This window comes from Callorhinus ursinus, unplaced genomic scaffold, assembly GCF_003265705.2.
Source record: "Callorhinus ursinus isolate GAN/ISIS: 27379988/994484 unplaced genomic scaffold, GSC_fseal_2.0 scaffold5, whole genome shotgun sequence".
Taxonomy (NCBI): Eukaryota; Metazoa; Chordata; class Mammalia; order Carnivora; family Otariidae; genus Callorhinus; species Callorhinus ursinus.
Window position 1 is genome coordinate 62,717,378 of NW_027397067.1, and position 26,961 is coordinate 62,744,338.

Genomic DNA, 26,961 nt, shown 5'->3' on the forward strand with positions numbered 1-26,961 from the left:
GAGGAGGCGGGCGGAGGGAGGCGGTGGCGGTGGCGGTGGCGGCGGCGCGCGGAGACGCAGAGCGGCAGCGGCAGCATGTCGGCCGGCGGAGCGCCAGTCCCGCCGCCCCCGAACCCCGCCGTGTCCTTCCCGGCGCCCCGGATCACTCTGCCCGCCGGCCCGGACATCCTGCGGACCTACTCGGGTGCTTTCGTCTGCCTGGAGATTGTAAGTGGGGCAGCCTCGGTGACGGTCGCGCCCGGGGAGCAGGGAAGGGTAGCGGCATCCTTGCTCCCTGGGCTCTCTCCCTCTGCGCGCGCCCCAGCTCCCTTCCCTTCGACGTGGCCTTTACCTGCGCCCCTCCCGGGGTCCTGCCCTCTCCCTGCCTAGCGCAGCCTGCACCTGGGCCCACTTGCCTGGCACCTGTTACGCTGGCGCCTGTTCCCCCGCTGGAGACAGAAATCGCCCCGAGAGAGCGAGCAGACGGCCCGGCGGGGCCCAGGATTGGGGACTTTGAGAGGGGAAGGGCGCTTCGGCCTGGGGCACCGCCAGAGACCACCGGCGGCTTGGCCAGGGGCCGCGCTTGGCTAGAGCTAGAGCAGGCGCTCTCGGTCTCGCCTGTTGCTAACCTGCCATTTTGTTGGGTGGTGCAAAGGTGTAGCCAGCCGATGATTGAGTGACCTGGAGGCTGCCACGATGTGAAAAGCCGAGGCGGGAGGTACCAGGAAGAGAAGGTGGGCTTAAGACCTGGGCCTTTTCCCCCCACCCCCACCCCTTGTCTTTATTTGTGCCCTTTGGATTGGGGAGAGGAGCAGGGCTTAGGAGGCGGGGAAGGGGAAAAGGTCAAGTATGAACTGTGCCCTTGGCAGTTTCTAATCCAGTGGGTGCTAGAGTGGCAGAGGAAAGGTAGAAACGTGGTTGTCAAGTTCCTCGCTGCCTACCTTTGCACCTTCTGGCTTCCTAGTGGACCTGTGCAGCTCCACACCTTCTCAGCACACTTTATTGGGCCTAGGTGAAGATGAGGTCACCTGGCCACCCTGCAACCTTATTGGGCTAGAGACTTAAACTTTTTAAAGGCGATTTTATGGAGTTGGAAGCTTTTGGAACTCGCTGTGGACCAGGGGAAATGTGCAAACATAAATTGGGCAACTTGAGGTTGCATCACGCCCTGAGAATGGCAAATCCAGAGTGCAACGTTAGCAAGTCCCTGCCCTTCCTGCAGGCTGATGTTGTTTGGTTGGCTAGGAGTTCCCGTCTTCCTTCCCTCACCTGTTCCTTTGAGTTTGCATAACCTCGATTTGGTTGCTTCAGTTTCACTTTTGTGCTTGTGGGGCTGGAACGCCTTGTGAGCATTGGTTTTCTGCTCTATTATGCCAAGGTGGCTAAGGCGTGCTAAGTTAAGTTTAGCTCAGATTGGAATCTGAAAAAGGAGACAAGTGAGTTATAGGCTATGACATCAGTAATCGGATCGTGATGGCGAGGCTGGAAGAGGCTGGTTTGAGTCTGAGCCCAGTTCAGAAGCATCTGAATGCTTGGGATGAGGCGCAGGCCTCCATGTGAGAAGAGTAGGGAGAGAATGGCACTGGGCCCGGGCTCTGTTGTGTGTGGGGGAGATGCGCTTAGAACAGTAGGATCTGGGGAGAAAGCTTGTTTAAGTTCTGGGCTGCTTTAGTTCCGTGTTCCTCAAACTCCAGTAGTTTGCATGCCTCTTTTACAAGTTTTTGCCAAATCCGCATTCCACCTGTACTAGAATTTACAGAATGTTCACTTCGATTCCCTTCCTAAACTTTAGTACCTACTTTAAGCCTCCTCCTAAACAATAGGACACATGAATTCTCAAATCTGATATACTGGGGGTATTTTTCTAATATTTACTCAAATATAGACTTACATATTTACAGATGCGTGTATATATGTAAGGATATGTGAGGGTACATGTGTGAATATATGGACATATATACAAAGAAGTCTCATTCATGTGCTGTCAAATCAAATACTGTCTCAAGGACCGTCCATGGTCTTGTGACACTCTTGGAAACGCTGCCTAATTCTGAGGGGAAAAAGTGGAAGTGATTTATTCTATTCTATTTCCTCTCCCCTGCCTCCATATTTCTTTATCTGGCCCAGTAGTTAGTTCTCAACTCTGCTGTACTTAATTACTTGGGCAGTTTTAAAAAATACGGTGACTCGCCCAGACTAATTAAATCAGAATCTCTGGGGGGTGCCCAGAGTCAGCCCGGTTCTTCTAAAAGCTCCCCAGAGGTTCTGGGGTACAGTCATGGCTGGGACTGAGAGCGGCCTTTATCAGGGCCCTCTGGACAAGACAGCAATAGGGCAAATATGAATTTTCTCCCTGTGCGAGAGCTTCTACCCCTCCCTATTCTAGTAGGGATCCAGGCTCACAGAAGTAGCCAGACTTTCCTCTTATCTCTTCACGTTGTCTGGCTTCTTATTCCAGAAACATGTCTTGGACCCTTATCTGCATAGAATAGCATCACTTCCAAAAGCCATGTCAGTTTACTTTTCCCTTGTTATGGCCAAACATATGTGATAGGTTAAAATCTAGGCCTCCCTTGCCCCTTTACTTGAACATCATCCTCTCTCCTCCCTAACCCATCCCTGCAGAAATAAAAGAACCGAAATCGTCCAATGAAATTGGTGACCTCAGAGAAATAACAGACCTCACTGGAGCGAAACTATAGATCCTTCTTGGCTCTTACCCTTCCCCCCGCTTAGAAATATTGGATTATATGCCCTAAGAGAGCAGAGATCAGACTTGCTCAGAAAATTCAGTCTCACAGTTGGTGGCTGTACTTACTGTGGTGAGCACTGAGTAATGTATAGAATTGTCGAGTCCCTATGTTGTACACCTGAAACTAATACAACATTATATGTCAACTATACTTCAACGTATTTTTTTTGGAATTTTACATAAAGAATTCAATCTCAATCCCCCTTATTATACCCATTCATAATCTCTCAAGTATAAGCCACTTCTTGAGAGATAATTCAAAAGATGCAAACAGCGCCCCCCTAACAGCACCAGGCAAGGCAATTTATAGCACTGGCTCTGTAGGTCGAGAAGATTGCAACCACATATGCATGGTATGCTTTTTTGAGATAGTTGTGTTCCACTTCCAGATATGTAGGTTGTCAGCCCCTCAGTTTTTGCACCGAGCTATGTAGTTATTTTTGCAATGCAAAGCCTTTTAGCTTAGGAAGGAAAACATCCCCTTCAAAGTTACATTTTCAAATTCTCTCAGGGTTTCCTGAATTAATGTTTTCTAAGTCATTTGTTGGGTATTTATTGAATACCTACTGTGTGCAAGGCACTCTTCCAGGAAAAAAAGATGTTTAGACCTTTCCTTGCCTGAAAGAACATATAACCTAGTTGAGATGGTATGCGTAAAAATAACTACCATTCAAGGAAGAAAGATAGAAGTATGGAAAGTGAAATACAGCTAAAGTGTTTTCCAGGCAGGTCTGTTCATAAGAAAATGACATCGGAGCATCTGTACTATTGGGCTGAATAAGATATTTTGGGTCCCTGGCTTCAGTTTATCTTGTAATAATGCACAAGAAAGATCAGATGTGACAGTATTAAACATGGAAAAGAATAAAGGTCAATATATTGAATTCAGTGTGTTTCATGGTTTCAGTGTTTGGGAAACTGCCCACATTCCCCAAGATATTCATTAGTGTTTTTCTTTATGGGAAATACTCTAGGACTCATATTCATATGCTTCAACCTGCAGTGTTGTGGATGTCCCAGTAATTTTCAGTTATTCAAGAAATAGTTAAGAATCTGCTATGTATCAGGCCTTATTTTATACCCTGAAAATAGGATAACTCCTACCCTTAAAAGAAATTCTTATATTGTGAAGTATAGTCAAGAAAGAATTATAGGGCTGTATTTGAAGCAATAAACTTGATTCATGAAAAGTACTATTGAAAAACAGGGTAGAGGGGTGCCTGGGTGGCTCAGTCGATTAAGCATCTGACTTTGGTTCAGGTCATGATCTCTGGGTCCTGGGATGGAGCCCAGCTTTGGGTTCCCCACTCAGCAGGGAGTCTGCTTGTCCTTCTGCCCCTCCCCCCACTCGTGCTCACTGGCTTGCAAGCGCGCGTGCGCGCTCTCTCTCTCTCTCTCTCTCAAATAAAATCTTAAAAAAAAAGAAAAAAACAGGGTAGAGCATGTCTGGCCACTGAGGAGTCCAGGACAGACAGCTTGAATGGGATGGTGACATTTGAGTTTAGTCTTAAATGATGAGTAGACATTCAATAGACACAAAAAGTGGGGAAGAAAATTCCAGGTAGAAACAAGGGCATGTGTAAACCCTAGAGACGAGACAGACCATGGCATGAAGGTTCTAGCGGTTGTTAGTTTGTTTTGGTTTTTTACATAACTTGTGGGAAGGTGGCAGAAGTCGAAAGAACAGCTGGGGCTTGAGCTGTGATGTGCTGAGAAATGGTAGGCCAAGGCATAGGATGGGGAGCTGCTGAAGGTCAGGGGCATACGGGATCATACTTGTGTTTTAGAAATCTTTGAGTAGTGAGGCTTGGCTCTAAAACAGATTGAAGGCAGAGAGATCAGCTCAGGGGCTTATTTCAGTGGTTTGAATGAGGGATAATGACAACTTGACAAATGAAAAAAGTAGAGAAGAAGAGACAGATTTGACGTTTAGAAGGTCAACCAAGTACGCAAAGTTTGGCGTGTCCTGAAATGATACTAGGCCAGACTTAAATATAAGATGTAACTCAGAGGAATTATGCCAGAAAAACAAATGTTAACGAGAGGATGATGGAGAGGGTGGGGCTCTGGAGCAGGCGTGTGCAGTCATGCAGAGCAATCTGTGGAAGGGATTTCAGGTTATTTTCAACCCAGAGCTTTGACATTGGACTAACATATAAATGGTCAGATGTATAGAGTTTCCTTTTCTTGCCCAGAAGATAGATTTGAGTTGCACAGGGACATTGTATGTTGGCAGTGGTAAGAGGAGCTCTCCGTGGATAGGTTTCCCTCTCTAAAAGGGTTTTAATTCTATAAGCAAGATTTCCCCTTTACCTCTGGGTTAAAAATCTCCAGCCATGTGTAAAGAGTCCTTAAAATTTCATAAGAGAAAATAAACTGATGCCCCTGCCAAAAATTATTTTCAGCAATTGTTTGCCCCTGACTGGCAGCCCTGTACGAAACATGAAGCATAGCAATATGGAAAACTTTAAATCAGGTTCCTGAACGTCTTGACTTTGAGCTTCCCCAAAGGAAAAGGTCAAGGAGAGGAGATTGGTTTTGCAGAACCCTATAGAAACGTTGTAGCTGGTAGTAGGAGCCGTGAACATGGCATATTTGAGTTGATATGTCCGAATAGGAAAGACTGTGTAATGACAAAGGACGGGAACCAGGCTGGTGTACACCTTATCCTGCACGTGTGATACCTATCAGATGCAGATGCCTGCAGGATCTGCAGGACAGTGTATGAAAATTTTCTAGAGAAACTGGCTGGCGTGGAGAAGGGCAGCTTTGGAGTAGATGTCCTGAGCAACTTTTTAAAATGTCATGATTCTTCTCCAGGGATCTGCAGTCTGATCTGAATTTCCTATGTCCTCTTTTATATGAAAGAGTCACCATATATGACATTCTTAACTTTTGTATAGTAGCTTCCAGAAGGAGGGAGGTAGAAAGGAGGAAAAGAGGCAATGATTTGTAGGGTTCCTGCTGATGTCAAGGCATTGTCCTGCAGGGACATTTTTAACCTAGGTGATAACTAGTTGCCCACAAACATGAAAAGAGGATTTTTAAAAATCAAGGGCAATTAGAAGAAAGAATAAAAAGGGGCCAGTACATATTTCTCCCATATAAGATGTGCTTTCCATTTTAGGGTTAGGACTGGCTATTTAAGAAACCAAAATGGAAGTTTGGGTCAGATGGGGAGGAAAAAAAAAAAAAAAAAACTGTAGTACCAAATTCTTTTTAGCATTCTCAAACATATTTTTTTAAACTTTCAAATGTAAGTCTAAAAAGTAAAACTTCTTTTGCATTAGTAAGTTTTGTACAGAGGCCTCTTCCATATCTGTTATTTCTCATTGCTTCCCAGAACTTGTTTTCCTTTTTCTGATTTAAAACAAACAAAAACACCTTGCCGGCTTGTACTTACCAGGGCTAGTCCAGGACCAGGACCAGTTTGGATGGAAGTCCGCACGGGGAGAGGACAGATGGGGACTGATGGAGGGAGCAGGTGGGGGGCGGGTAAGCCATGAGATAGACACTACCCTCATCAAGAGTTCCAGCAGCAGTTGCAGTAGAATAGGTGAACTGAAAAAATTTGGGGCCCGAAGATTGAAAATGGGGTGTCATGAGCTAGACTGGCAAAAGCTGCCAACTTCCCCATAACTTGCCATCCCCGCCTCCTGAGATCCTGTACTCAGTGGTGGGTGTTGCCAATAATAACTTAAAAATTGAGAAGTACGTGTTCCTGCTTCACTAGTCTTCATGCCTATTTTCGAACACCCACCATGTACCAGGGAATGAGCTAGGCTCCAGACAGCAGTGCGTTCTGAGCCTCTCAAGCTGTACTTCTGGAGCATTTTCTTCTAGAACCATTCATTACAAACACTGGTTGGTTTTCATTCATTTCAAGGAGAATGCAGTTGAACTTCTTCCGGAGAAAGCATTGTCGTGGGTTCTGAGCATAGAGTGATGTTTAAGGCAATGCTGCTGATTCTGACCTCACAATCCAGTGGGCAAAACAGCCAGATGCACCTGTGATTTCAAACCAGTAGTTGTAAGTGTTACAGAAGATACACACATCAATAACCATGGAAGCACTGAGGGATGGCATCCGGCCAGGGAAGTCTTTCTGGAAGACCTGCTACCAGAGTTTAGTTATCCAGAGAAAATTTAGGTGGCAGCATGCTAGGCAGAAGCATGGACCAGCGTGATGGACTCGTGTGCAGGGGTTAAGGGACGAGAGGCTGGAGTGCCAGGCTAGGGTAGCTGGGAAAGTAGTGGAGCTGGGAAGAAGGTGAGCTTGGAGAGGCAGCAGCAGTATCTCAGTACTGTTACCGCTTGACTACAGTCATGCGGTGAATGAATTTACACATTTATGGGCTGCCTTGGAAGCACATCTATAAGTTGTATGTGTTGACCGAAGTATGTGCCCAGTTAAAAAAAATCTTGGAGGGCGCCTGGGTGGCTCAGTCAGTTAAGCATCTGCCTTCGGCTCAGGTCGTGATCCCAGGGTCCTGGGATCGAGCCCCGCATCGGGCTCCCTACTCAGCGGGGAGTCTCCTTCTCCCTCTCCCTCTGCCTCTCCCCACTGTTCATGTGCACGCACCCATTCTCTCTCTCTCTCTCTCTCTCTCTCTTTCTGGATAGGGAATCAACCCCCCCCCCGCCACCTCCAGCAAGCCAGTCCACAACAAAAGGATAGAAACCCTGCTCTAGAATGAACACTAACCTTTGAGGGAGGCACAACAGCATAATGTCAAGAGCATAGGCTCTTGGAAGCCAGTTGCCAAGTTCAAGCCCCACTTCTAACAGTTATTAACTGTATAACTTAGGGCAAGTTATTAATGGCTGTCTACTTCCACTGATCTGTAAAATGGGAATAATAATAGTAATTATCTCTCAGTGTTTGTGTGGATTAAATTGGTACAAATGAAACCCTTAGAGCAGTTCTTGGAGCATAAGCATTTGATAAATGCTAGCTAATATTTCTATTATCCTCATCAGCTTCAACGTCTCACTCAAGCTAACTCTATAAACCAGACTAAGAGACACTGTTTTTCTCTCTAGGCTTGCTGGTTGGTTCATTCTCACTGCTACAGTGATGAAATGCTCGATCTATAAATAGCAGGAAAATCAGAAAGAAGGGGTTATATGTTATATACAGGAAGTTCTAAATAATGAAGTATTTCTCCTTAGGGGTAGTCTAACCAGTCCTTCGTACCTTCAGGTTCACTTACCTTTGCCTGTTCTCCTTCCAAACGTTGACTAAAAATAGGTGAGAGTAGGCACTGGCCTGTTTACTTCGTTAGTGCGCTAATAAGGGTATACTAACATGAAGGTGTCAGTTGGGTTTGCCGATTGTTAGCTAAGATATTGGAGGGCATGTTTTAAAAGCATGCTAGTAGGAAACAAGTGACATTGGCAAAGACAAAAGGGTATTTGCAAAACGACTCCTTTAGAGACGGAAGGCCATCCAGACAGGAGACAAGTTGAGAAATCTGCCATCTGAGCAGCAGATATTGCAAGAGTTGCTTCTGGCTCAACACCACCTTTTCCCGCGGGGCTACGGGCTCTCACCAGTCTGTGGTTCCTAGTGAAAACACATTTTAAGTCCAACTCAGAAGGTTCAGTTCAGTGTGGTGTGTGGAGGAAAACTTCCACGGCTTTCTTATGGGAAGGTTTCGATTCAGTCACGCCCTTACAGGCTGCAGGAGCCAAGCCAAGGCAATAAACATATGGTAAAGCCGCAAAGGAGATCTGTGGTTTTAGGACGGAGTAGCATTGAGTAACTGCAGCTCCACACATACTTGAGCACTCCAGGTGTCTGCCAGGTACACCTGAATTTCAGCTCAGAGGGTAAGGGGGAACCGAGTCACAGGGGAAGGCTGCCACCTAGTTCTAGGAAACGTTGGCCTTTGCAACAGACCTGGGAGTCTGGTCAGCTTTTTGGTAGAGCTTGAGGTTCAGAGGCATGAGCCCCAGCTTATTACTTCCTGAAAGAAATGTCAAAATGGGATGCATTGGGTGAGTTTGATATGTAATTTCCGGACTTTTGGGGGCACTGGAGAGTGATGGAAGGCAGTGATAGACAGGAGGTCGGAATGTGGATTCAGATCCAAGAGGAGAAAACGTGGGCGGACATGGCATTCCACCTCTCTTCACAGTGTGTGTACTGTGCAGTTGCTACGGTACTTTATCAGCTCTTCTCCCTCAGATTTTAACCATTTTTGTGCTCAGAAAACAAGGCTCCCTCCAGAGTCACCTGTACTAAACTAGGATGCTGATAATTACAGTATGGCTGGTAAATGCTCTCAGCTTTGTAATGCCCAGAGTTAGCTGAAGTGAGTGTAATAATGTGGATAGTGGTAGTGTTATTAAAAGATCAGTTTTTGAAGTTGGAGCCAAGTTGGGAAGCTCAGGGAGAAAAAGTAGCTTTTGGCAAAAGGAAATCCTAAAGCAAGGAAGAAAGAACCATGTCAAAGCCCCAGTGACCCCCTACCCCAGCATGACAGTCTTGCAGGGAGGAAGGTGGGTCTCCCTGGTGGCCTCCCTTCGCTTCTCTGACCCATCCCTCCGGCACCTCCCAAAGCTGCTGTGGTGAGCAGGACTTTAGTCTGGATCCCACAGACTCACGGAGCCAGGGGTGGGGTGGGGGGGGATTGCTGATATAGGCAGAGGGGCACTCATACACCATCCTCCTTCCCCAGGCCCCTTCCCACACAGCACACACGCCACAGGTGAGGAGGCGAATCTGTTCTCTGGTCATATAAGCATTCCGTTTCCTCTCTGAGCCTTTGAGGTGTTGGAAGGGCTGTAATTTTGAGTGTGACAAGAATGGTTCATTTGTTCTGTTTCACACCAGCATCTGCTGTCAAAGCCCTGGTCTACCTTGAAAGCCTGCTTCAAAACCTGCCTCCCCTGCCTCTCTGCACGCCTCCCGCTGTATTTCTTCCCTCCTCTCCCAGTCTCCCGGAGCACACTGTGTGGGGCTCTTTTTATAGCCCTCCCCACAATCTGCTCCTGAATCAGATTTGATGGTGTCTGTTTCTCCCTAATCTAGAGCTCCTGGAGACAGAACCTCGCCTTTTTTTTTTTTTTTTTTTTTTTTTCTCCCTGAGTATTCTTCTACAGTGCCTGGCGGTAGATTTGAGGCCTTCCAGTTTGAGGTCCAGTCGGGGTTCATTAAATGCTCTCTTTAATTTCAGGGGATCATATAGCCCTTCTTCAGAGAGTCAATTTATCATAATCCCTATGTCCTATAATTATGCTTTTCTATCTGAGTCTGCCTGCCCCTAATAAACATGGCCAATTGATCTTTATTACCCTGTGTACTTGCACCTTGGTTCTCAATAAATGACTCTTTAATTAATAGATAATTTAATAGCAACATATATTTCTTAAATAGTATTTAAAGTAACGTGAAGTTATTTGTAGTGGGAGAATAAGAAAAGGTTACCAGGAAGATGATGCTGGAAAAAAAAAGGAAAGATCTGAAGATCTTATCACCTTCAAATATTTAGTAAACAGTATGAAAGAGTAGAGAATCTTTTTACCAGGAACATTATTTCTTTCATAGTTACTAATAAGGCTGTGGCTAAAATTTTTAAATGTGCATTAATATTCATGACTTAGACTTATTTCATAAAACTTTGTGGGTTGATTGTTAATTTTTTTGATCTTTTTTGTTTTATTTGATATTAGGACTTCAGGTATACCAGCTACCCCAATTATAAATTGATCAGATTGGTGCTGCAGTTATCATACTCAAGTGATAATTTATTATGCCTTCAAAAATGTTTTTCAGAGTGGTAATGGATTGTATGACTGCGACTTTGTTTAGAACTTGTGATTTTAACTTTTAGCGATTTGTGCAATTTGGCTATTATCTCGATACTTAAGAAGCAAGATACACATGGTTATTGGTTTTTAATACGTAGAGTTCTAGCTGTTCTTGGAAACTTGGAGTTTATTTACTAAGCAAATATTGGTGAGCCTTCTGCATGCCAGGTGGGCATGTTTCTACGGTGTGACCTGTGTGTGTGTGTGTGTGTGTGTGTGTGTGTGTGTGTGTGTGTGGTCAGAGGTGGGGTGCTGGGGTTGATTCCTAGTTACCTGTAGGTATCTTCAGGACAGGTGTGTAGCCTAGGCTTTTGGACTGCCAACTCTAGCCTAGTACCTGACTGATAGGAAGAGATCATTCTGTCGGTGGATAAATGGCTTAGATGCAGAGGCCTGTAAGGTGGCTGGCTGCCCAGAAAGTCTCCTAGTGAGGTTGGACTGGGAGCCAGGCCATCCAATGATAGTGTTTCTCATCAGTGTAACATATCCACATAGGGAGCTTGCCCAGGGCACAGGGGGGACACCTGAGCGTGGGGTGGAAGTCAGGAAAGATTTTTGGGGTGGTGTGCTCTTCCAGTTTCTCAAATACACATGGGGAGGGAATGACATTCGGGGCCAGCATACGTCAGGCTACTCAGATGCAAAAAGCACTTTGTCTTTGGACTGTGGATTTTTTTTCTTTAATGTAAAATGTGAGGGGCTTCGTGGCAAGAGACAAAGGCTGAGAAAGACAGGTTATGGAATGCCATGCAAAGGATGTGTAGCCTCTATCACTTTGTGGTAGCTTAGAGGAGACTGCTGTGGTTACGTTCATAAAACTGACCGTCTCTACCCCGTAATTGTTCTCCTCCTGTGATTTCTCCCTCACTCCTAGTTGCCTAAGCCAGGAATCTGGGTTTCTTTCTTATCTGTTCTTTTGTTGTTATGTCCCCTGTCTGATCAGTCACCACCTGCCACCACTTCTCAGCTTCTGTCTAATCCATTCACTCCCCTCTGTGCTCCTTGCCCGAGTCTGGGCTGTGCTCTGTGGCTGTAACGGTTTCCTCTGTGGTCCCTCAGCCCTGCATCCATTCCTGTCCGGCCAGAGAGAAGCTTCTGAATACAAATTGGGTCATGCTAGTTCCTGCTCAGGGGTTCTATGGCCTCCCATCGCCCTTGGGAGAAGCTCATCTCCTTGAGCGGACCTGCAGGGCCTTTCAGCCCAGCCTCCAGCTCTCACCTCTGGCCATCGCTCCACATGGTACCTCCTGCTCCTGTCGTGCTGAGCCCTGCCCCTCAGCTCTACCTGATCCGCTCAGGGCTGGCCTCCTGCCCCAGGACAGCCTTCTCTTCCTGCTGCTAAACTCCCTAGTTTTGTCCTTGGGTGGTTGCTTCCAGGGAGTGTTTCCTGAGTTTCCAGCTCTGGAATTTTAGAGCCCTCCATCTGTGAACCTGCAGTGCCCAGTATTTGCCCAATTGTGACATGTATGAAGCAGCATTTTACTCACTTGCTTAATTGTCTCTTTCTTGGGGCATCTGGGTGGCTCAGTTAAGCGTCTCTTGATTTTGGCTCAGGTCATGATCTCAGGGTGGTGAGATCGAGCCCTGCCTCGGACTCTGCACTCAGTGTGGAGTCTGCTTGAGACACACTCTCTCCCCCTCTGCCCTTTCCCCCACTTGCTCTCTCCAAATAATTAATAAATAAATAAATAAATAAATCTTTAAAAAAATAAAAAATAAAATTGAAAAAAAAATAGCCTCTTTCCTGTAAGGGACTGTGAATTCTGTGATGGCAGAGACCAAGTGTAGCTTGTTTACTATCTTATTCCCAGCTCCCGGAACAGCACCTGACAGGCAGTAAATGTTTACTGCACATTAGATCTGTGAATATCCAAAGTACCGATTCCCATGCCCAGCATGCAGAGGAGTATCAATAAATCAGGTAGGTTGTGTTGACTACCAGGTAGAGCAGCTGTGGCTATTACTCGACAGAGAGGCAGTAATCTCACATGTACAAATAGGCCATGATAAGGACGGGCACATGGCCATTAGAAGTGACAGGTTAGAAAGATGATGGCTGATCCTTGCTGATAAACTCTCTGAGAAGTGGTGAGGGCAGAAGCCAGTGGTTTGAAGAGTCCAAGCTCACGGATAGAAGGTGGGGACCAAGCAAAGATGAATTTGGAGAAATGGCTGACTGAAAAGGAAATTGTTAGAAAGGCAACAGGGTCAAAGGAAAATGCTTTTAGGTAATGAAAGAATTCTGTGTCTGGTCATGGGCTGAGGATGAGAGTCCAACTTGGAGGCAGGTGCAGAGACAGGTGTGGCTCCAGGTCAGACTTGGGAGCCGAAGTGCTGGCCTTGCGCCGGGTGGGGAAGCTGGTGTCCCGCGTGAGGACAGAGGAAGGCAGTGGGCGGGGTGGCGGGAATGTGTGCAGGGGGCTGGGGAGAAACCAAGGGTAAGAGGCAGGGATGTGAGCATGTTCACTTCTGTTGCCCACACCCGTGACATCTTTCTTCCTTCCTGCAGCTGTTCGGGGGACTCGTCTGGATTTTGGTTGCCTCCTCCAACGTTCCTCTACCTCTGCTACAAGGATGGGTCATGTTTGTGTCCGTGACGGCTTTTATCTTTTCCCTCCTCTTCCTGGGCGTGTTCCTCTCTGGCGTGGTGACTCAGATTGATGCCAACTGGAACTTCCTGGTAAGGGATTTTTAGGTCTATTTCAGGAAAATGCGAGAAATGTATAAATATCTTATTCTGTCCTGAAATGCCTGGTCCCCTGTTCTCTCTATTGCCTCTAGGGAGAGAGGAAAGGTCTGAGTCCCGGTCCGCTGTGCTGCCACGTGGCCGCGTTGCTGGACAGCAGGCTCCCAGCTTGTGAAATTTCTGTCAATAGAGCCGAGCAATCTTTCTGTTACTCCTTTATGAGTTAAAGGACCTTTATTCAAAGACCCTTTTATTTCATGCAACAAATGAATTGCATTACAGTTATTGAACTATCGAAGAGGTGCCTTTGAGAGATGGATGCTGTGACATGGATCTTGAAATTTTCCATTGATTTCTGCTTCAGATACTAAATACATACATTCTTTTCAGAAAACCAGTGGCTATATACTCTATTCTCTAAATACTTAGAAAAGGGGATAGTTTATATTTATTTTTAATTCCTGTCCTAAATTAGTAAGAATTGATAATTTTAAGAAATGAATTTATAATCAACATAATTTTAAAAATTAGGACGCCATTAAATTGGATCAACTTACTTTCCCTTTTCCCGTATAATATAGGGGGCCTCTTTCGTGCTTATGCTTATTCCATCTCTGAGGCTATTTCAGAATGGCCAGGGGAGCTTGAATTCCAATCTGTGGCGGACAGCCTTTAATGAAGTTCGTGGAGAACCTCTGTTACATTTCAGTCAGTTGCTGGTTAGAAACTTAAATCAGCCCTTTAGTCAGGCTTATATTGTTCTTTTCAGGTATGGTAACATTGTATTCACCAGCTTTAGGACGGATGTTAGGCATCTTAAAAAATGTTCTAGTTTACAGAGTGTAAGGAGAATCATCATTCCAGATGTTATCAGCAGTGAAGTCTAGTGGATGTGGTTGCCCATTAAACCAGCCCAGGGGCAGATGGTTAGTGTAAAGTTAAGGAGGAAGTGTGGGGCAAGGGTTATAATCTTGCAAAGGCTTTGAAGTTAGGTCTGGTTTGTTTAATAACTGTGTAGCCTTGGCCAAAGTATTGAACCTCTATGACTTCCGATTTCTTCCTCTGTAAAATGTAATAATAGTACCTACCTGGAATTAATGTATTCTAAAGTGCTCATCAGCTTTGTGTCTGATTTACAGCATATGATCCATAATCATCATAATTCCTTAAATATGCCACTTCATGCAGTTTGTAACTTTGAAAGTCCTTTTGTTGAGTCACTAGATTGTACATCTGAAACTAATATTACACTGTATGTTAACTAACTGGAATTTAAATAAAAAGTTAAGGTAAAAAATTATTTCCATAGACACACACACACAGGAAGCCCTTCTGTTTCTTAGGGTGCTGATGCAGTGTGTTCCTACATTTTTGCCTTGCTTTCTCATTAACGATAAGAAAATATTTCTAAATAATTGGTCAAGTGATGAAGATCAGAAATCTCTATATAAGTTACAGATAGATTGCTTAATCTCCTCTTTCTAAATGCCTGGCTTTCCCATAATCATGTATGAGTGAATGCATCATTACCTGATGTTGGTAGGTACCACTAGGCTCTTTAGGTATTAAGCTCAGAGATGGTATTTGGCCAGCATGTACCAGTATAGCCTTCAGTACTAGTTAATACATAGTCATTGCCCCAACCTGCTACCTCTTCCCAAGTGCTGTGCTCCCCGCCAACCTGGCCCTTCCTCTGGGACCTTCCTGGACTTCCTAATAGCCCAGCAACTGAAGGGTTACTAAGTAGAGAGTCTCCAGGGTCCTGCACGGCCCAGCGTTGCTTCTAATGGTTGATGCACATGTTGTACCAATGTTTAAATATTTTTCCAACATCCCTCCTTTATTAGGCATATGTTCATACCATCTTTTTTCCTTTTGTTTATATTGACTAATTTCTGAGATTGAGTACATCATTAATATCCTTATAAATTTGTTAGGTTTCCTACATATGTGGTTCCCCCCTTATCTGTAACATTATATTTGTTGTTCAGACAATAAAATATAAGAATGTGTTGTTGTTGTTGTTTTTTAATTAAACCACTTTACGAAAGGGGCAACTGAAATTGGAAAGACCTACCAGTGTGTTGCAGAGGTCTCCTGCAGAGAGTGGGATGGTCCATTCGTACGGAGGGAGGAAATGGTGGTGGCCCCACACAGCACACAGCACGGCCTCGTCATGGTGGACACACTTTCCAAAAGCCAACTCATGTCTTTACAGAGCTGACTTAAATGCTTGCCATATTTAGAATGGACTCCTTTTTTTTTTCCTCTCCTTTTGTGATTTTCCACATAATCAGTCATTTCTGACCACAGAGTTGCTTTTGGTGGGTTTTGTGATGTATCGCGTATACTCTCAGCCAGAAAATTTTCTGAGCCATGCATACCGTGGAGTCATCACCAGATGGTAACCATTTTTAATTGCTATATTCTGGAATTGTTAGACATTAACTGCGCAAAAAATATTTCCCCTTGTGATAACAGTTTAATGTTACCTGTATACAGTGCATGAAGGAAGCAAGAATGCATTTTGATGAAGAATTTATTTTCTAAAAGTATTTGTTGTGGGATATTAACTAAAATATTCATAGCTTCTACCTTTTGTTGATCATGAGGTTGAATTAACGTTTGTGGTGGTAGAAATCTTTAGTATTTTTTCCCAAGCTTTCTAACTTTGGTGTAAGTGATGAGATAAAAATATATGTAATATATATGATAACATATATTAAATGCTAAAAACTTGCCCTATTCTAATTTGAGGAAAGAAGCAGGTTTTGATTTTTGAGATGGTTTTTCTGTATTTTTTTTTTTTTTTGAGGAAATACCATTTTGCCTAACTTTAAGAGATAGTATACTTATTTTCCATTTTTGGAGAGGTGGGGTATGAAGGCAAGATATATTTTAGAAAAATAAGAGCTACCAAAAAAAAAAAAGTCCTGTACAATTAAACATGCTTCACTTTATTCCCCCAAAGTAGGTGGCATGCGTTTGCCTGTTACGGACATCACTTAATACTGTGAATGTCCCGAGCTATATTTTCTGTCCCGCCATTCCTTTACTTATCTTTATGACAATTCCTTATGGGAGACTATTACCGTTCTCATTTTTACGGTTGAGGAAGATAAAGCTCGGTGTGGCTTTTGTCCCTCTTTCGTGCTGTTGTGGAGACCAGGATCCCCCTATTTACAATGTAGCTTTTTTTTTTAAACTAGTTAGTCAAAAGTTGACCTGAGGAACAAAGCTAGGCTTAAGATAAGAATGTGGGGGATAGTCATTTGTTGCTGGGGAAAAAAAAAAAAAAAATCACGCTCTGCTTGAGGTTGTTTACCTGAGCAAAAAGTGAAGACAAGCGGGCCACACTGTGGGCAGTGTGAATATCGAGAAGTCTGGCAGAAGAGCGGGAGTATACAAAGGAGACTCGGAAAGGGGCTGGGGCCATCTGCTGATAGGGAGGTGCCAAGCACTCAGGACAGGTGGTTCACAAGGGGTGGTCCCTGGCCAGTGGCAGCGGCCGCACCTGGCAACTTGTTAGATGAGCAGATTCTCAGGCCCCACCCAGACATCCTGAGTCAGAAACTCAGAAGGTGGGACGCAGCAGTCTGTGCTGAAACAAGCTTTTCAGATGATTCTGAGGCATGCTTACCTCTGAGAACCACTGGTTTTGCATAAACGATGTGCCTTGTCCAAAACAACGAGCAAAAATCAGTGGAAGACCTTCTTGCATGTATTCCACATGTAGCAGGAATCGGAATGAGATGTCCAGGATGGCCAAATATAAATGTGGGTGTGGCTCTCCTGTGGTGGAGAGTCTTGACGGAGCACCTGATATGTACCTGGCCCTATAGTAGTAGGCCCTGGAAATACAGTGGTGAACAAGACAGGCCTGTAGTGGCTCTCAGAGTTTGTTGTAGTAGACGGTGTCAGTAAAGAAATAATTACACAGGGGCGCCTGGGTGGCTCAGTCGGTTAAGTGTCTGCCTTTAGCTCAGGTATTGATCTCAGCGTCCTGGGATGGAGCCCCATGTCAGCTTCCTGCTCAGTGGGGAGTCTGCTTCTGCCGCTCCCCTCCGCTCATGTTCGTTCTCTCTCTCTCAGATACATAAAATCTTAAAAAAAATAATTATACAACTGATGCATTAGTCAAAATTATGTTAATGGCCAAGCAGAGAGTGTTCAGGATACTAGAAGAGCATATCTATCATCTCAGGTCCACTGGGAAGCAGACTATATGATGAATTTAAAAGTACAAGAGATTTTGGGGCGCCTGGGTAGCTGGGGCAGTTAAGCATCTGACTCTTGATTTCAGCTCAGGTCAGGATCTCAGGGTCATGAGATCGAGCCCCAAGGCGGGCTCCATGCTAAGCTTGGAGTCTGCTTAAGATTCTCTCTTTTCCCCTCTCCCTTTGTCCCTCCCCCCTGCTCATGCTGTCTCTCTCTAGAAAAAAAAAAATAGTGCAAGAGCCTTTTTTTGAGAGGGAGGGGAAGGGATAACACCTGTGAAAGGTGATGGGGAAGGAAATGGGGTAAAGCAGAAAAGTCCTAGAGTGGGATGCAGATCGATGGTCTTACCTAAATTAATGAGAAGCTCAGGAGCACAGTCTTTGCCTTAAGAGTCTTGTTTTAGGCAAAAGGGGCCAGGCACCAGTATCCCCACTGTACCATCATTAGCTGGGGACTGCCAGGAGGAATGTGGCCTTGGCAGATCCCCAATCCACCGAAGCCAAAGCTGTCTGCTAACTAGACTCCTCACAGCTGAATGTCAGGTTGTTTTTTAAAAGGGACTGTGTGCAGTACGTGATTACGGATGTGCAAGGGCCCAGTAGAACATGAGGAGCTGCTTTACAAATACATGTAACTCCCCACTGCAGGTTACCTGCCTGACTCCAAGGTCCAGGAGCCTGCATAGTGATTTGCTCGCCAGGGTTGCCTTGAATTCAGTTATTTTCCTCCAACACCTTAGAATACATATGACCCTAGGATGATATGGATAGCTGGATAGCCTCGCCCAAGTCAGACAGAGTTAGGAGTGGAAGATGTTTATTGGATGACAACGCCCATAAAAGATGAAGGAAAAGGATTGGACAGGGAAGCCTTAACCGCACATCAGTTCTGATTACTACTGAAAAGGAGGAAGAAGTCAAAAGCAACAGGACTGGAAAGTTGATGGTGGGTGGGGGGAGGTGCAGGCGGTAGTTGGTGGTGGGACGAGTCTTTTCCAGCCACACAATACTGCAAGTAAAGAGCAACGGCCCTGAAGCATAGAGTATGTCCTCCCACCAAAACAGGGTCGCGGTGGCTGATGCTCAGGGAGATGGGAGGGTGCCATGAGCCGAGGCTGGTGAAGAGCGTGAGGGCCTCATCATACCAAGAGCTGTGGTCATGTCACCAGATTTTTCCCGCCCCTTCTAACGTCACATGAGCCACTTCTGAGGGTCTACCTCAGTAAGTTAGATGAGCGCCTGTGATCTCAAACATATTTTTCTCTCAATCTTAATTACTAATTGAGATCCAGCTCTATTCCTTTTAATCCCTAAAAGTAGGGACGTTTGGGCTTTGACCTTCATCAATTAACATCTGTTGCATAGCTACATGGGTTTGAGCATTTCTGCTATCAATTAGACACACGATCAGTGCATAACACAGTTCTTCAATCTTTTGAAGGCATTGGTGAGTCAGCTTCTACGTTAGAGGTGTTAAGTAGAACGCATTTTTAGTGTGTACCTTTGTAATCCCCATTCCTGGTGAGTTAACTTTTCCTTATTATTCTAGGCAGAGTAAGAACAATTCTCACAGTCAGTTTTGTTTGCTGAATGGGCCTTTACAAAGGCAGCACACTGTTTTTTCTCTGTAATGTTGCTGTATCAATAACAGACAGTTTGATAGAAGAAAGAAAGCAGACTTTGGAACCAGACAGCCCTATGTGGGTTTGAGTTCTCCTTTCAAAAGGTTATGTTTGTATGGCTTTAGAACAGTCATTTAATTAAAAAAAAAATCACTTGTTTATAAAATGAGTATAATAAATGGTGGTTGTAAGGATGAATGACAATGAATGTAAAGTACCAGGTATCTGGGAGCTGTTGACAAAAATACACAGCAGTGTGTTGATGGATATCAGTTCGTGTAAGACAGTGTGAATTCCAGTAGAGTTATGCTTCACAATCCCAGCAACGTATGAAATCACCTTATGACAATTGAGTTTTGTTTGAGAGGTCCTATACTTTTTGTTGAAGTATATGATATATAATTTGCTTTTTTAGAATATCAGGAGATATGGTATTGAATTCTTAGATGTCGTAGGTCTTTTGCATTCTTCAGTGTATGGGGTTACAGTCTAATGGATGGAAATAATAATTGCTCAGAAATAAAAGACTTAATTATAAAAGGTGTGTATGTATATTATTATATTAATAACTATATAATATACTACAATAATATTTTTATCCAATAACTATAATAAGGTGTATGAAATTATATATTTTATTATAAAATTCAGGACATTAGTTTTGCCACTATGCCGATTACAGCAGGTTGGTTGGTTTTCATTTGGATTCTAATAGCTTGACATTGTTCAGGCAGCCAGAGTAAATGGTGAGTATGGTTAAAGATTGATTAAGTGTTCTAACCTTCCTGAACCTAAACCTCATGAGTTGAAATAAGGAACAGAAAATAAAAGTATTACTTTTAATTGTAGGTGTCTTTTTTTTTTTTTTCTTCTCTTTTAGGATTTTGTATACCATTTTACAGTGTTTGTCTTCTACTTCGGAGCCTTTCTCCTGGAAGCAGCAACCACATCCCTGCATGATCTGCACTGCAATACGACCATGACTGTGCAGCCGCTCTTGAGTGATAACCAGTATAACATAAATGTAGCAGCCACAGTGAGTGTCCATGAGTCCAGATGACCAGCCCCCCTCCCCCACTGTCGCGGTCTCCCAGAAACTCCTCGGGCAGCCATCTCTTTCTCTAACAGTAGCCATTAGCATTACACGTAGACCTGGGCAAAGTTCTGCCCTTCCCCCTGGTGTTGTGGACCCCGACACTGAAGCACGGACACCAAGGACAGCCAGCCTGTGGTTGCGGCTGGCCTGGCACAACAAAGCCTGTTTTGTAGAAAGAATTCATTGTGCTTTTTACTTCCTCTAACTGCAGACATGGTAAGGGAGATTTGTTCTTCACTGGTCCATACCTACTTGTAATTCATTTTAATTCAGTGAGTACTTATGGAGAACCTACCATGAGGGCGGAAACTGGTGGGGTGTTGGGGACAGGGATGAACCACATACAGCTCCTGCCCCTGAGGAGAGTCCAGGGGGGTGAGGGGGGGTAAATATTCCCGCCATGACAATAGATGACTTACAGATGAAATGCATTCCGTGGGGACATTTTTGGAATTTTTTAGTCTCCCTTAATTCATATACTTGAGTGAGTTTGTTGTTTTTTACTGACATAGGTAATTTGAAGAAATACTACACTATTTCTGTTTTTGTAATTTTGAAAGTGTCAGAAATCCAAATTATTCCCTAAAATGTGTTGATATTTAATATGGCTATATAGCAAGTTAGTGACCCTAATGTTTTACTATTTTATGTAGATAGTATATATAAACAGCCCAGGACTCCCCCATATAGCCATTAAAATCTTTCTGGAGCAGTGTTGTCTACCAGCACTTTCTAAAATGATAGAAATATCCCATATATGCACGATTCAATATGGTGGCTACTAATTAATCCATTAATTCATTCAGTTTAATTAATTTACATTTAAATTTAAATAGCCACATGTGGCTGGTGGCTCTCATATTGGACAGCACAGGTCTAGAGTCTGGGTTTTGAAGGGTGGAGGTGTGATGATGTTAAGACCTACTATCATCAGGCTCCCAAGCCTCTGTTAGGATTTGTCAGAATTCATTGAGTGTCTACAATGAATTAAGACTATATGTGGATTGCAACAGAAAGGAGGCTGGTTCCAGCCTCCAGTTTAGACCAGTGATTTTTATACTTTCTTTTATAGGAAGTAAAACTGTTTTACTTAATGAAATCTTACTGAAAACCCAATAAATACAGATGGCGAGAGCACAGATGCTCTAGTTGGAGTGGGAGGAAAAGGTCTTGAATGATGCCCATCCATCCTTCTCCTGAAACCACCTCTGTCCACCTCATCTCTGAGGCACTGCCATGGGATCCTTAGTATCCAGAGACCACAGTTAGAAAACCACTGGTTTTAACAATTTTATGAAGCGAAGACAAGTTCAGGGACTTGGAATTGACTTTTTTCCTACCAAGTGTCCTTCCTATGAGTCATCAATTCTCATTGGATTTTCCTTTACTCCTTCAATGCCCTCCTTTTTAGTGGTGCAGGCTATATTCTCATTACCTCTCAGATCCTTGAAGTAGCACCAAATTGGTCTATTTATAGTTGCCCTAAGATCCCACTTTCAGAAGAGTAGTAGGTGCTCAAGTACTTAGTGGATGGTGGATGTCATTAATTTCTCACTAACGTTCCTTTGTCCTGAGAGCCCCCAGTTTTCAGTGGTCTCCGTGGTGTGGTTCTGTTCTGGCTGACCCTTGTCGGTGACTTTGTCCCTGTTATCTTTCCCTTTCTCTCTGCCTAAGTGAAACTGCCTTGGGAAACCTCAACATGCTTTTAGTTCTACATTACATACCATCTCATCCATACACTCCCACAGAAGTGAATCTTTAATTTCTGAGTTTTAATAATACCTAGATATATGTGCCATTTTTTTGTGACATTACATTGAGTCCCTTACTTTACTTTTTATTTCAGTATACCTGAGAGAGGAAAGTTCATTTTCACTAATAATAGATATCAGAAGTGGTCATTCTCATTCAGCAGACAATGTCTAGATTAGAGATGTATCAAAGAGACAACCAGCAGAAGAAGGCTGGGGAGAATGAATAGCAGAATGGCAGTTAGAGAATGGTCATGGTCTATGGGTGGATCGGATATTCCTTCTCGGAGCTACAGTTTTCTGGTAAAGGATCCCTGCACTAAATCATAATGTTTTACCATATTTAATTGCTTTGTCTTATACTTTTCTATGGACCATGAATTCCCAAAGGGTGAGGACACTACTATTTGTTTATATGCACCAAATGTACTGATGTACACATAGTTGGTGCTAAAGAAATCCTTGTCAAATAGTAAGGATGGTAACTCAGAGTTGAGTGCAGGTTTCAGAACTATCTCCCATGCCAATCTGTTGATTCATTTCTGCGGCTTTACTTTGTTTACTTCTAAAGTCGCTTTCCACTGTCACAGGAAGGATTTGATACGTCCTCAAGTTCTGATACTTGCACTTTTCTTGGCTGTGAAATCACTGTATGAATAGACATCTCGTAATGGATTTTTGAATATCGTTTTGGGGGTTTCATAAATGTTTAACAAGTGAGTCCAGCATGTGAACAAATAACCTAAGGCTATCCACAAATGAGAAAATTATGAGGGGCCAGAATGTTTAAAAGAAGGGGTAATGATATGAGGGGGTAAAACAGGAGTACACATTATCAAAAAGAGGACTATAAACCATTTTCATAAGTGTTGAAGTATCTTTAGGTAAGTTGATCAGTGCTCAGATAGTTGTTCCTTAGAATGAGTGTTTTCTTAAAGTCAGTGTTGTAAATCTGATGAACTTTTGTTTCCTTTTTCTTAGATTTTTGCCTTTGTGACAACAGCTTGTTATGGTTGCAGTTTGGGTCTGGCTTTACGAAGATGGCGACCGTAACACTCCTTAGAAATTAACGGTCTGTGTTGGTTTCATTTGTCTACTTTATGTGTCTGATCAATTTGGATACCGTTTTGTCCATTTACAACAACATTCCAAAAGAAATTTGTTTAGTATATGGAGAGAATCTAAGTGCAAGTTTTGGTTCATTTCATAGATGGAATTTTAATTTTATTATGATGTTAAATAGAGAAATGGCCTTTAATTTTACATCTGTCTCTTTTTTAAAGAAAATTTTCCTTTATATCCATAAAATATGCAGATATTGCTCATGAAAAAGGGGTATCTCTTTTGTTTAATTGCTGAGTCACCTAAACCTTAATTTTAATAGGTAACTGAAATTTCCTTAAAAAACAAAAAACAAAAAGCAAAAACAAACTACGTTTTAAGTAGCCTTCCCCCTGAACTCTTTTAGTGTAAAACAGAGATTGGCACCCTTTTTCTATAAAGGTTCAGATGGTAAATATTTCAGGCTTTGTGGGCCATACAGTCTCTGTTGCAACAATTCAACCCTGCTGTTACTTTGTGAAAGCAGCCATAGGCAATACGCAAATGAATCAGTGAGCCTGTGTCCCAGTAAAACTTTATTCAGGAAGACAGGAAGGAGGCTGGATTTGGCCTGTGGGCTGTAGGTTATAGTTTGCTGACCTCTGGTGTAACACCTTAGTTATATTTTATGTATTTTACTGAACTGATCCTGAAGGGTATAAAACGAGATAAGTCATATAATATTTAGCCTCATTATGCAATAATCACGTTGCCTTTTTGTTAATGGTCAAGTACTTACCCCTGAAGTGGTGGATAGTTTTTCAGGCTAATTCAAGCAGAGTCTTGGGTACAGGAAAAAGTAATTTATGAAGTAAATCTTAGTTGCTTAATCAAACTAAGGGTCTCTTAACAACTGAGCAAACCTCTCATCTGGCATCCTTAAAATGAAATCCCCAGAGACCATTCATCACTACTGGAACTGGTATCTAGCTACTTATGTCTTGCTTTGGATTTATTTATGCTTCAGAATACAGCTGTTTGTCCTGTGCATGAACATATGACTATTTGTGTGTGGTTATATGAGGCTTTACCAAATAGAGCTTCCCTGAAGAGTTAACTTTTTACTTCTAGTCATTTCACATTACTTTCTCAGTTAACTTTGAATAGAGTATTAGATATTACTTAAAGTTGAAACTTCTTACATGTTTTGATAATAGCCCCAGCACCTGTGCTGTTTTGCATTGGTAACAACAGCCATCCTACAAACTTATCTCTGGCTGAATTGCACAAAAAATATTTTAATGCATCTGTTAGAGACCCTGGTTGTGGAAAGGTGCCAAAAAATGGCTTGAATGGGAGAATAAGTGAGAGTTAGGTTCCAGCTCCCACTACACTGTCCAAGCAGGATACTTATCTCCTGCCCCAGGCGGGCTTCCTCTGGGAAAAGAGGAAACCTTCAGCCCTTTGCTTTTATTGGCTGAGTCATCCCCTAAGAGTGCCATGTCTAAGTTGTGCTATTAGATGTCGTAGAACATAGAACAATCCCAAATGAGTCACATGATCAATGCTCAGTGATCAGATGCTATTTATATAATAGTCACCTAGAAAGAAGAATCTTATCAGAGTTTGGTTTGTGATATAAAGACGTGTTGCAATATGTGGCAAGAAGAAATCAGTCTAAGAGTTTATACTCATGTCCTGTCTTTTCTATAATACCTGACTTCCTTGGTTTTTCTAGCTTCATACCACACACTTAAACCTGTATTATGAATTGTATATTACAAAGTCATAAATGTGCCATAAGGATATATAGTTCATTCAAGTTGGAATTGTTTAAAGTTAGTCTGCTAGATTTAGTTGTGAGATTTTATCTTTGTTTCCAAAGTATAACAGGTCTGTGCTTGGTGGCATTAAATTAAATGATTTCATGAAATGGCTTTAGTGGCACTTTTGTAAATGGATTGCTTCTAGATCATTAAGAACCAAGCCTAAAACTCATCTGACTGTGAATACTTATATTTGTAGATTAATCGTGTTCCAGGTTTGTGAATTGAGTGACAAAGCACTTGAACAAAAATTATGGCATTTGAGAATTTCTTTATATATGCTATAGAAATGAGAAAGTGTTGGTTTTAAAATCTGGTAACTCCATGATGAAAAGAAATTTATTTTATAAGTGTTATGACTCTAATAAAGTATTCATTTGATAATCTTTTTTGGTCATCTATTTTTTATACAATTCACTTTGAAATTCAGTTAAAGGTTTGATATAAACTTGACAGATTTGGAATTTCTAGACTCACAATATGTAAAAGTTCTGCTTTAAACATTTCTATGAAAAGTTTCTCAGGAAATGTCAGTGAGCCTTTTTTCCTTGATGAAGGCCAAAGAGGTAAGTCTTTGGAAGTAATATTTTAAAGGAAGTTTAAATTATACCCTATTTTATTTAAAAGCATTTATATAGTGCTTAATATGTGCCAGGCAGAGTTCTCACCACCTTTTCAGATATTAGCTCATTTAATCCTCATCATGACAATTCTGTGGAGTAGAAAATATCATCTCCTCTTAAAGATGAGGGAGCTAGGGGCACCGGGGTGGCTCAGTTGGTTAAGCTCTGACTCTCTTGTCTTGATCTCGGGGTTGTGAGTTCGAGCCCTGTGTTGGGCTTCATGCTGGGCGTGCAGCCTACTTAAAAAAAAACAAACAAAAACAGATGAGGGACCTAAAACACAGACCTTAACTGACACCCAGTGTCATGTGTCTAGCAAGAGGCTTTAAAGATTTTTTTTTTTTTTGAGAGAGAATGAGAGAGAGCACGAGAGGGAAGAGGGTCAGAGGGAGAAGCAGACCCCCTGCTGAGCAGGGAGCCCGATGTGGGATTCGATCCCGGGACTCCGGGATCATGACCTGAGCCGCAGGCAGTCGCTTAACCAACTGAGCCACCCAGGCACCCTAGCAAGAGGCTTTAAACCCCAGCAGTCTGGCTCCAAAGTCCAGGCACCTAATGGCTGTACATCCCTCAGTTCTTCAAGATTTTACATATTTTATATATATATAAAAATGTGACCCTTCTCCCCCCAAAACAAAATTTTTAGCAGAACATTTAATATAATTGTTTGTGGTAGATGCCATCTTTTAGAACTTTTTTGTCAGAGCCAAGGACTCGTGAGTTTAGCTGTAAGACATTAGGCCAGACCTCCATTACAGGGGAAAAGTTAGGCAGCTTTAGTCCGCAAAGGCCCCCAATGAGCATGGCTGCCTCTTTCTCTGGCCCAGTAATTCTGGCCTGGGGTGTGGGCCTTCACTGTCCTGCGTTGCCTTACATCAAATCAGCTCTTTCCTGAATTAGCCTGGCTTCCTGATCAGCCATCGAACTGACATCAGAAGCGTTCTCTAGTCTGAGATACACAATTCGATCTTGATATGTAAACTCTCAATTTCCACCTCTACACGTGCCAGAATCTGGAATTCTAAGTCAGCGTCACGAAGGTTCAAGTTTGTTATGAAGTGAGCCAGTGCCTCAGGGGGGCAACATAATGTATTCATGTGGGGGGGCCCAGAGTTGAAGGGGAGACGATCATCTTTAGAATGTACATGGATTTTGGTTAATGCTTTGAAAGTTCATCTTTTTAGAGCGAGCCCTAAGCTGTACCATGGGCAGTAGGTCAATACTAGTTGCTCTTGTCTGGAGCCACCTTCTCTCAAGGATTTGCATGGCCAGCTCCCTCACCCTCTTTGGGTCTTTGCTCATTGTCACCTTGAATCTCACACCAGCACTCCTTCTTTCCTGCATTTCTCCTAGGCATTTAGGACATGTATTTTAAATATAGCATGAAGAGCATATATTTTATTCCTACGTTAGTCCTCTTCTCTGCTAGGATGTAAGGCTTATGGACAGGAGCCATCTACCCTTTACAGCTCCCTCCCCAGTACCTAGAAGAGAGCATAGCAAATAGCGTGTACTCAGTAACTAGATATTGAATTAGCAAATGGATGAATGTT

At 43.1% G+C, this 26,961-nt stretch overlaps 1 protein-coding gene across 1 annotated transcript; it reads left to right on the forward strand.

The window, feature by feature from the left end:
• MAL2 (mal, T cell differentiation protein 2) lies at positions 1-25,169 on the forward strand. The gene is made up of 4 exons (XM_025871030.2): positions 1-207; positions 13,056-13,226; positions 19,952-20,107; positions 22,900-25,169. Exons 1-4 carry the CDS (start codon positions 76-78, stop codon positions 22,969-22,971), a joined length of 531 nt encoding a protein of 176 aa, XP_025726815.1. The 5' UTR covers positions 1-75; the 3' UTR covers positions 22,972-25,169.
• The last annotated feature ends 1,792 nt before the right edge of the window (positions 25,170-26,961 follow it).

Excerpts from the sequence above, each read along its gene's own strand:
- MAL2 (XM_025871030.2), top strand. The coding sequence starts at position 76 with ATGTCGGCCGGCGGAGCGCCAGTCCCGCCGCCCCCGAACCCCGCCGTG. Across the intron at positions 208-13,055 it reads CTTTCGTCTGCCTGGAGATT|CTGTTCGGGGGACTCGTCTG; the intron begins GTAAGTGGGGCA and ends TCCTTCCTGCAG. Across the intron at positions 20,108-22,899 it reads ACATAAATGTAGCAGCCACA|ATTTTTGCCTTTGTGACAAC; the intron begins GTGAGTGTCCAT and ends CCTTTTTCTTAG.